Source organism: Octodon degus, unplaced genomic scaffold (genome assembly GCF_000260255.1).
Source record: "Octodon degus isolate 3935 unplaced genomic scaffold, OctDeg1.0 scaffold00093, whole genome shotgun sequence".
NCBI classification, from domain to species: Eukaryota; Metazoa; Chordata; class Mammalia; order Rodentia; family Octodontidae; genus Octodon; species Octodon degus.
In genome coordinates this window covers 646,576-657,968 of record NW_004524669.1, presented here as the reverse complement: position 1 = coordinate 657,968, position 11,393 = coordinate 646,576, and the positions used below count along the sequence as shown (strand labels likewise).

The following is an 11,393-nucleotide window of genomic DNA, read 5'->3' as shown; positions in this document are numbered from 1 at the left end:
AAGAAAAGAAAAGAAAAGAAAAGAAAAGAAAAGAAAAGAAAAGAAAAGAAAAGAAAAGAAAAGAAAAAAAAAAAGACACTGCCCTGAGTGTAAGATACTCTTGCTGTACCAGAACACCTGCCTGTCTCTTGAGTCAGCTGTACCCACCCGACTGCAATATGGTTGGAACACAGAGGAGACTTAGAGACAGAAACCTAACCAGGTAATCTCTCCTGAAGAACTGGAGGCACGATTTACAAAGTATATTCTTGCAAGGAGTCTCGCAAGACTTACAGGATGAAATGAAGTTGGAAAATTCCCATTGCTATAAGTACCCAGATAGAAGGAAAAGCTGAATATAAAATCATCTCTTGTCTTCCCATAAAGCTTCCCAGGCTGAGTATACAGTTCTGAGGTAAAGAGCTTGCTTAACATTTATGAAGGCCAGGGTCTGATCCCCAACACTGAAAAAAAAAAGAAAAAGGAAAGAAAAAAAGTTCTCTTGAAAACTTTTCCCAAAAAGAACCTGTTCATTTGCATTGATTCACAAACTTTCAGTGACATACACATATTTTAAATTGCACATTATATAAAATATAAAATAATTTATATATTGATTTTGAACTATATTTCTCCAATTCACTCATTTAATTTTAAATATTTATTTATTTATTTGTTTGGTATATGGTCTCACTACTCAGCTCAGACTTGTGATCCTCCTGTCTCAGCCTCTCCAGTGCTGGGATTGCAGGCGTGTGCCACCACGTCCACTTTCAATTCAATTTTATTTATTTATTTATTTATTTATTTATTTATTTTGGTGGAACCAGGGATTGAACTCAGGCCCTTGTGTTTGCCAGGGAAGCACTTATTCCACTGAGCCATCTCCCCAGCCCCCTCAATTCAATTATTTTTAAGTGTATCCATGTTTCGCTGATATCCATTTTTTTCCACTACTAAAGACACACTTTGAGTCATGAAGAGTTCCCAGTATCTCATCTTCTTTTCCATTTAAGTTTGGATGCATCATTTTTGTATCCAAGCACAATGCTGTCTCTGAAATTTTCACTTTTAGAATAAATATCAGTTCCCAAAAGATAAAAGCAATGCTCTATCATTCTTAATTCTCACAACTATAAACAGTATATTCTCATAACTGTAAACAGTATATTCATTTGTAATTTCTTTGGTAAAAGATGTATTAACCATAACATCCAGAGCTAGGAGTCGTGACGCCAACCTTCTCAGCATAATTTATGAATCTGCGTTAAGAGAAAAATTTTAAACAACTCTGTACTCTAACCTTGACTAGGCTGTTTCTGATTGACATCTTCTGTACAAAGTACTTGTTTCAAAACAAAGTATTGCGGAATGGAGTGTAGCTCAATGGCGGGCACTTGCCTAGCATGCGCAAGCCCTGGGTTCTATACCTGGCACTACAAAATGAAGGGGAGAGAAGGGAAGGAAGAAAGGAAGGATGAGAGGGAGGAAGGAAGGAAAGGAGGAAGGACCTGAAGAAGTACTCTACTGCTTCCGAGATGCAACAAGGAATCAACTGAAAGTCAATTTCTTCACTTCTAACTGGAGACATAATTTGAGAGCTAGCAATTTTCCTTATATTTCAGCATAGTGTATCACCTTCTTGGAGTTTAACACTTATTAGCATACAATAGGAATGAAATCCACTTAACTTCACATAATTCAGAAATTTCCCCAAATTATTCAACTACATATTTGGTTTGTGCTTGTATTATTTTGGTTTTTGTTTAGTTTTTTGAGACGGTCTTGCAATGCAGTTCAGGCTGGCCTCGAACTCACTGTGTAGTCCAGTCTGGACTCAAACTTGTAGTGCTCCTTCTGCCTCAGTCTCCCAAGTGTTGGGCTTGGAGGAATGTGGCACCACACCCAGCCCTCATGGTGAGCCCCTTGGAAAAGAGCTTGCCTGGTCTGACATCATAAATTGATCAAATCTTTTGTTTACTTCTCACCTAGATTAAATTCACAATTCTTTCGATGGCAAGAATGTATATAAAATGCCATAGACTCAGAAATCAGGGGAGAAATCTTTTTTTAAGTGAATAATAGGAAATCTTAGCCATCAAAAACATCCAACAAGTAGTGATCCAGTGCCTTTGATAAGCTAGGAAGACAAAGAAAAAACATGCAGACTGTGACAGCGCAGACTGGGATAGGAACGGACCAAGGCCCCATCTTCAAACAACTCCCTGATCACAACTTCAAGGATCCTGTGCTCCCTCCGAGGAAGACAGTGTGAGAAGTTGTCCATCGAGGCACTGTGCCGGTTTGTTATAACCTCACCACCCGACAACGTGGCTGTCCCTCTTCTCTTTCAGATGTTCACTTCCATCATATTTGCTGCGATTGGATTCGTGGGCGCTGGCTACTCATTTGTCCTGTCAGCCGTCTCCATCAACCGGGGTCCTAAGTGTCTCCTGAGCAATGGCACGTGGGACTACCCCTTCAACAAAGGGTAAGGCTCCCCTGCAACGCCACGGGTCCCCACTGGGGGCACGCGCAGGTAAATCCCCAGGCAACACGATTTTCTTTATAGTCTCCACTGTGTGGCTCCCTGAGGCAGAGCTGGTGCCGTGAGTAGAGAGAAGCCATGCAGAATTCATCTGCAATTGCTTTCTTTTCCTCTCTTTAAGTGCCTTTAGCGACAGAGCCCAGGGCCTTGCAAGGTTAGGCGGGCGCTTTGCCTCGAGCCGCACCGCAGCAGCAGCCTCTCTCCTTGCCTTCTGACGTCCGGAGGGGAGGAGGAGATGCCAGCGCATCCAGGTATTTATTAGCAGCAACAAGCGAGCAGCAGCCGATCATGTTAATACACAGAGCAGGGGACGGGGAGATGGCTCAGTGGAATAAGCTCTTCCTTGGCAAGGGCCTGAGTTCAGTCCCCGGTTCCAGGAAAAAAAAAAAAAAGAGCGGCCTCCTTACAGATCTCTCAGGAGAAAATGAGAACGGTTACTCACCAACTGGGGTGAATTCAAGGCTTTCACTAGCTCCTAAGGTGCCTGCACAACGAAACAATCTGTTAAGGTACAAGTATACAGAAAAAGACATTGACAATGTTGTCGTTTCTTCACTGGGTTTGACGATCAAACGCATTAAAAAAAAAAAAAAAAAAAAAAACTTCATACTTTCGTAGTACTTTATAGGTTGCAAATAATGTTTTTCCTCACAAATTTATAAAGTGTAATCTCCATAGCAACCTTAAGAGATAACTGCTCTCTGCCAGGGAAAGTTTACCAAGTTGAACTTGTGCAGAATCGCCCAGTAGGGACAAAGATGGGGCCCAGCTCAGGCTTCTGACGTTGGGTCTTTCCCCGCGCTTGCTTGCCTGCCTGCTTGCCTGCCTGCCTGCCTGCCTGCCTGCCTGCCTGCCTGCCTGCCTGCCTGACTGCCTTCTTTCCTCCCTTCCTTCTTTCCTTCCTTCTTTCCTTCCTTCCTTCCTTCCTTCCTTCCTTCCTTCCTTCCTTCCTTCCTTCCTTCCTTTTTTCCTTCTTTTTGAGACAGGGTCTCACTATGCAGCTCAGGCTGGTCTTTTATAGCTCAGGCTGGCCTTAAACCTGCAGTAATCCTCTGCTTCAGCCTCCCACGGGCTGGGGTTGCAGGCGTGCACCTCCTCACAGGCTCACATTTTCATATTAACATCCTTTTGCCTGCAACTGCAGCACAGTAGCCTGCGGCCATCTGTGGCTATTTAAACTTAGTTGAAATGAAATAAAAGTTAAGCTTTGAATTCCTCAGTCGCACGAGCAGCCTCTCATGTGCTCACAAGCCATATGGGGCTTGTAGCAGCAGCACTAGTAGTGCAGACTGAGGGTGGATCCATCACCACGGAAGCTCTATCAGGCTGTGCTGACCTGTAGTGCTGTCCTCCCAGGCAGCCTGACAGTTGCCTTTGGTTCATCACCTCTGCCCCTGTGCCTCACACAGGGACTGACCCTTCCTCAAGGCTCAGGAAGTGGGGCTGTTGAGTCTTTCTGCAAAGCAAACGGGTCAACTGAAAGACCCCGAGTGTAGTTGGCCTTCGGTGTCCCCGGGTGGCTTGTTCTAGGATCCCTGTGGAAATACCAAAAGCTGCAGAGGCTCAAGTCCCTTGAGTGAAATGACACATTACACATCGCCCGCACAACCTTGCCCATGCCTCCTGTCATCCCAAGCTGTTCATGATATCTAATGAAATGTACAGCTATTTTACTCCATTGCATAGAGAGTCATGGCCAGTAAAAACCTGTACATGTTCAGTAGAGACACAACTTTTTATTATTGTTTCTCTAAGGTTGGTTGAATGCACAGATGTGGAGGGTGAGGGTGCAGAGGGCCAACAATGTGAACTCAAGCCCCTTTGTGTGAGCTACAGTGAGATCTGAAAGAATGTTGGGGAACGGAGAGGGGGAGGCACTGGTCCTGTGGCGCAGATCTCACTGGGCTCACTGGTGCCCCACACGAAGTCCCCACCTATTCTCATAGCCAAGGAGGACAAAGCCTCCGACAGCCTCCTGTCTCATGCAGGGGCTCCCTGGTGTTAGTTTGCCGTGGGAAGCCTCCTTGTCCTTCAGGGACAGTGGGGCTCCACCCATTGGGCTGGCTTGCTAGAGCATAGGACCAGATGTGGCCTCCCTCAGAGGTGTCTGTGGAGCTGTGGTTGGCGTCTTTCTTCAAGGACTTTTCTATTATTTCCACCATAACATCAGCACAGGGTTAGCCCCATGTTCCTATGATATGTGAATGATGCCACCCAGGTGAGTGGACGTCAATCAGAATCAACCCGTGCCCAGTACAAGGAGGAAGACAGGGAACAGGGAGGCACCAAGAGCCACCCCGCGGCTGCACACTGGTCTCAGTGGTGCCGCCACACCACCCACCTGGCTCTGCTCAGAGCAGGTGGGGTGGGGCAGCACCCCCTCTAACAGCTATCAGACATAACGGTCTGGTATTAGTAACAGAGTAAGTAAACCTTGGAGACTAGCAGAAGTTCCCAGAATCTTCCATCTTCCTGCATGGCTGAGATAATCATCTGAAAGAGATTTGAATAACTAGACATCCACACCATAGCTTCAGGCAGTTAGAAGTGTCTACAGAGGTCATCGCAAAGCCACATTTCACACTTTCAAGCCAGCTGTGGGGTACAGAATCTTGCCTCTGACTGTCCATGGGCTCCCATGCCCTGACTTCACAATTTAATTCCACATCAGACATGAGGCCTCCTTGTGCAAGCCGTGAACTATGCCCTGCTCACCCCAGGAAGACCCTGGGCGTGGGGGAGTAGGCCACGACCTTTGCTTGGCACACTGTCCTCTTGTGCTGCTGGCTCCTGGCCTCTCAAAGCCTCTCCTGTCCCCTCCTTCTCTGTTGGTTCCAGCCACCCGCAGCCTTCGGGGCTCATCTGTTTTCTCCTAACAGCAGCTGCACCTCCTGCAATGTGGTGCTGCTCACTTAACAAAATGTCACACCCTCCCTGTTCTCCTCAGTCTTTTTCCTTCCTGACTTCTTTCGGTCCTTCTCTGACTTTCCTTTCTCTCCCTCCTCCATTTTCTCCCCCCACCCCTTGTCCTCTTCCTCCTCTCGCTCTTTGGCCTCCAATGATCAAGGGCTACCAAGGGCTACGTGTGTTTAGAAGCCTTCTTTCACTTAATCTTCCTATTAAATTGAGAATTCCCATCCCTTGAATAGAAGAGTGAAGTTCAAAGGACTGGTTTGTAAGGACTCTTCAGTTGGTAATTAGCAGAAAGGAGCTTTTGTTTTGTTTTTAAATAATCAGTATCCTCTTTGCGATGGAGCTCATTTCAAGTGCAAACTGAAATGAAGGACAGCCATGGCCCCTATGCCCCGAGCACATGGCTGGTTAGTGTGACAACACGGACAGCGCCTCCCTGTGCAGAAAGTGGTCATAACAGTGAAGGAGAAAATACAGCTAACTGCATCTGCCATGCAAACCATATTACAGAAACATCTAGAAGGGAAAAGGTTGCTGAGACCCTTTCCTGGCTTCCTTTGAGGTAGAACCTTCTCCCACCCAAAGGCCTCCTTCCTCCCACCCAAAGGCCTCCTTCCTAAGGCAATTGCCACCCTGCCTTGACCCTGAGCAGATGGAACGGAAACAGCTCGTAGAGGACAACAGGGATGGCCAGGGGCAGGAAAGCTGGAGAAAAGCATTGCAAGACCCTTCCCGGAGAGGTTGCACCCTGCCTGCCCCCACCCCAGCGGAGCCGAGTGGTGAGGAGGGCATTCACTTCAGTGTGTGTGACATCAAAACACAGAATGAACACACTTCAGCGTTGCGCCCACATTCTCACTTAGGACAAGCTGCGTTGCATAGCTCGATTCCGACTTAGCAAGGGACTCCACGAGCTGCTTGTGGTCCTGTGCTCAGAGGAGCTAAAGCCACATTAGAGTGAGACTAGATGGTACCTTGTGTCCCCCTCCACGGTGCAGCAGAAAACACTTTGCAAATGCTAGGAACCAGTATTGACCACGGCCAACTCAGGATGCAGTCACGTCTCTGCTACACACTAGTGGTGAGGCCTTGGCTGGCGTGTTCATCTCTTGGGTTCTTCCTCTGTGAGACAGGTAACAGCAAACTCTACCTCACAGGTTCAGCTAAGAATAAAATAACGAATGTGCATAAAGCACTCGGTGTGCTTCCAGCCACATTTTTATTCATTGTTATGACTATTTGGAAAGAAATTCACTATTATACTCCCTATAATGTTTTGTTCTATAATGTTCTATAATGTGCACTATGCTTTCTATAATGTATTGCTTGCATAAGGATTTTGTGGCTTAATTTTAATCCTTTGAACCTGACAAGAGAAGGTTCAAGGAGAATAATCTCTTTACCATGATTCAAATAACCCTCATTTAACATACTATTGCACACAGTGTAAATATCATCAATAAGTCATATCTTAAATATATTAAAGGGGTGTAACAACTGACACAGAGTTTGTGTGAGAGGTAAGAGCACTGGTGTGGGAGTCAGACCAGATCTAGCTACTTCTACATCCTAGCCTCAACTTTTTCGTATGAAAAGTGGGCACATCTTCACCCTCTCGCTTGTTGAGTATCTGCTGAGGGCCGCTGTGCAGCAGGCCCTGCTCAGGTGTAGTAGTGCAATTTGGTAGAGGTGAGAAAAATGGTGTAAAGCCCGCACCTCTGTGTCCCCCACACAGCTGGGACTCCGTAAGTAGCGGCTGCTGGATTTACGGAACACTCCCTGTGCTGGAACTGGAGTAGGGGTGGAATGGCATGGCCTTGTGGGAGGACAGACAAGGACAGATGGTGACAGCCCAGGGGCTCGGAGGCTCTACATGAGAGGCGCACACAAAGAGCAGGAAGGCTCAGAGAAAGGCAAGCTCTGCCTGAGAGCAGGAGGGATGTCTCAGCGCATCTCCTAGGAGAGGGTCGTGCACATGGCCAAAGCTGTCCTCTCGTTCCTTTCCTCAGCTACCTTTGCTGCTTGGAGACAGGATCCTTGAGGCCCAAGGCTTTCGTGCTGCCGGGTTGGGGGGGGTGGGTGGCTGCAGTCCAGGTGGAAGTACCCACGTGATCACTGGATGCTTTAGAAGCGGTGGAGTGGTTTAACCTGCCTCAGTTCTCCCTGCCTCTCAGGACGTGGAAACGTGGTTAGCTACCAGGTCCACGAAAATTTATGGCCTCTTTGCACCCTGGTTCAGGACAGCTGGACACAGAAATCAAACTGCATGTGAATACAGGGTCTCTGAGGATCCCAGAACTTCAGAGTAAGGAGCAGAAAGGAAAATCCAGCTAACAGAGACAGGTTGTGAGAAGTGAGGCAGCCACAGAAATGGAAGTGACGGGAGTTTGCAGGCACCCAAATTCAATCTGTCTGAACTGCCCACACCCTGAGCGATTCGCCAATCTCACCACCAGCTGGCGCTGTTGCCCCACCACTTTACCAACTTGCCAGGGGGGATTGCCAATTGCATCATTTTAGAAGCTTTTTTTATATAGCAAATCTGGAAAATATTATATTGTATCTTTATAATCTTGTTTAGTCTAAAATTGTGAAAGCAGGAAGGTACATGTAAAATGCAAGGCAAAGACAAGTGATATAAGACGAAAAGATTACTAAAAAGCAAAATCTTAAGCGATCGTCACACCTGCGACTTGCCCATGTCATAAGTGCAGGAACTAGGGCTGGGGAGATGGCTCAGTAGAATAAGTGCTTTCCTGGCAAGCGCAGGGACCTGAGTTCAATCCCTGGTTCCAAAGAAAAAGAAAAGTGAAGGAACTGATGCTGAGGGAGGGTAGTTAAGGTATATGAGGAGCACATTGCCTGCTAAGAGAAATCGAAACCCAGCTTCACCTGAATCCAAAAGACCATACTCTTTCCATCAGACCAGACCATCATTTATTACATAAAATAATGACAATTATACACTCATCGACACTTTTATATGCTAGGTGCCGTTCTATGCACTTTGTTGATATTAGCTCAAGTAACCCTCACTATATGAAATAGGCAGTGTCGCAGTCATTTACAGGGATGTACAAGGTCACACCATGAGCAGGCTGCTAGAGCCCGTGCACTTATGCAAGAAAAAGCCCATGCCATAAACAATGTGTTACTTCTAAAGAGCAAGATGCTCCTACCTTCTTTTATTTCCTCTATTTCTTTTCAGTCTATGAAACCTCAAGGCATCTTCCACCATTCTGAACAATTTCCAAAATGTTAATTTGGAATGTCTTTAAATAAATGCTGTACCGGTGCACAAAGGTACACCTAAGACGTGGAGGCTATAATACAGATCTAAAAGCACTAAAAGAACATTAATTTAGTAGGAGAGTTTTTTATTGAGGGCTTGCAAGTAGGGGTTGTATAGAGAAAGATGGAAAGACCAATGTGGGATTTTAAGAATGCAAGCAGGAATCATAATAACCCACAAGACCGTACAGTCTCATTTTCCCTCCAGGAGAGCAAACTTCATATTTCTTCTTCCAGATGCAATGCTTTTCATATTGCAGTGAACTCAATATATAGATGAATATATGTATATATATATATATATATATACATATGTATATGTATATACAAACATTGTATAGTTTTTCCTAATTCAAAGTTTGTAGAAAATATATGTACTAAGGCAGTAGCTTATTTTTCTTTCAAAGAGAGTTAATTATATCTTCTTTTGGGTGGATTGCTACATGTAAACAAAAATACAGTTGGATCAAATTCATAATTTTGTTAAAATCAATCCTTTAATTATCTTACCTAGCCTAGCAAATAATCTGCCAAAAGTTGACATCGTCTCAAATGATGATAGCTAGGTAAAGACTATGGGTATTTGTGCAATTCTAATCCTGTGTGTCTTCATTTTGCTGCTTCTCAGAGATGGTGAATTGGTATATCTTCTTAGTTTATAAAATTTGGGTCTCTGCCATTTAGTGGCTGTGTATCTTGGAGCAAGTAATTTAATTTCTCTGTACCTCAATTTCCTGACATGTGGAATAGAAGGAAAAAATCTTAGTTGTTTAATAAAGAGTGAAAAATCAAAAACCACAGAGGAATGAATAAACAAAGTATTACATATTCATGGAAAGGTCACACGCAGTATTATAGAGCCATTAAAAATACTCTATGAGGTGGCTTAAAAGGTGAAATGTTGCCTGGCAAGTGCAAGGGCCTGAGTTCAATCCCCGGTACTGGAAAAAAAAATTCAAAAAAAGGTGAAATGACTAGCCAACTCTGGTTGTGCATGTGTATAATCTCAGCATTTGGGAGGCTGAGGCAGGAGGATCCCTGTAAATTGGAGGCTGTTTTAGGCCACAAAGTGAGTTCAAGACCAGCCTTCACTGAATAAAGAAATCTTGTCTCAAAAAGATGAGAGAGGGGAAAAGACACATAGAAAGATAGAGGGGAAGAGAGAGAGAGATAGAGCGAGAGAGAGGGAGAGAAAGAGAGAGAGACAAAGACAGAGAGACAGAGACAGTGAGACAGAGAGAGAATATGTAAAAAAAATTCTCGAATATAGTCTGACACATAAAATTCATTCAGTAGGTTAGGTTTTGTTTTCTCATTTCATCATAGGCTATTTTCTCATCAACTTTGTTTCTGATGGAAAGTATTTCACAAGAATGGTTATAGTGATCTTCTAGTCTAGGGACTTACCTAATTTTTACCAATGTCTCCTTTCTCCCTGTTCCCTACAGAAATTACCTCAGTGACCAAGACTTGTGGAACCTGTGTAAGGGGCCCTCTGATATTGTTCCCTGGAATTTGACCCTCTTCTCCATCCTGCTGGTCATCGGAGGAATCCAGATGGTTCTATGTGCTGTCCAGGCGATCAATGGCATCCTGGGCACACTCTGTGGGGACTGCCAGTGCTGTGGCTGCTGCGGGGTAAGCTTGGTCTTTATCACTTCATCCCATCATCAGGGAGGCCACCTCAGGCTCCACAGGTACACGAGGAGGGTTGGTGAGTGTGGCCACCTGCAGGAGAACCCCGCCCAGTTGGAGCCCACAGTCGGCCCACTGGTCAGCTCAGGGAACAGGGATGCCGCGTTACTGCGTGTGTTGACACATCGGGGGTCATGCTGACCACAGCTGCCTGCCAAGTATCCAGCTGGCTTAGTCCTCAAGACAAAGGACTTCATCTGCTTTGGTGTTTATTCAAAGGCCCCCTGGAAATGAGCATGTGCTATTTGGCACAGGGCCAGGAGTAACACGTTAGATGTAGCCTGAGTGCCCAGATGTCCTCAGGTGAATGGTACATACCAAGGCAAAATCTATACTATAATGTCAAATACAAAGAAAAAAGTTATTTTTTCTGTGGATACTGGGGATCAAGCTCAGGACCTTGCACTTGCCAGGCAGTGCTGTTGCACTGAGCTGTGTCCCCAGATTGAGAAGGTCACTCAAGGCTCAGTCTTTAAATATCATCATAGGGCCAGCCAAATAGCTCAGCAGATTAAAGTGCCTGCTTAGGCAGATGCAGGGGATGGGGGTTTGATCCCTGGGCCTGCTGTGCTGGCCCTGACCCTGGGGTGCACTGAGACCTTGATTGAGACTGGGCGTGGGGCACAAGCCTGTAATCGCAGTGCTTGGGAGGCTGTAAACAGGATGATCCCTATGAGTCCAATCTACACAGTGAGACCCTGTAGACCCTGTAGACCCTATCCTAAAATACCAAAAAAAATCATAAATGTGCAAAAAGTAAAAATAAACAGAGGCAGTGAGATGGTTTGAGTATTTTAACAAATGACCAAATTATATAAGAAATTATTCACATATCCACAGATGTATTAAAAAGTACAAACAAGAAAAAATTAAGTAGGGGGCCTGCCCCTTAACTCAGTTCTTTTTTTTTTTTTTTCATAATTTTATTGAGAAACAAATAGCAATGAGACAGTTTCAAATCAAATTG

At 45.1% G+C, this 11,393-nt stretch overlaps 1 protein-coding gene across 1 annotated transcript in view; it reads left to right on the top strand.

The window, feature by feature from the left end:
• The window catches only part of Tm4sf4 (transmembrane 4 L six family member 4), a 26,395-nt gene that overhangs the window by 9,720 nt on the left and 5,282 nt on the right, over positions 1-11,393 (top strand). Inside the window, exons 3-4 of the mRNA XM_023722885.1 lie at positions 2,334-2,470; positions 10,180-10,369. Of these exons, the coding sequence (XP_023578653.1) occupies positions 2,334-2,470; positions 10,180-10,369 (327 nt within the window). The remainder of the gene's footprint in view (positions 1-2,333; positions 2,471-10,179; positions 10,370-11,393) is intronic.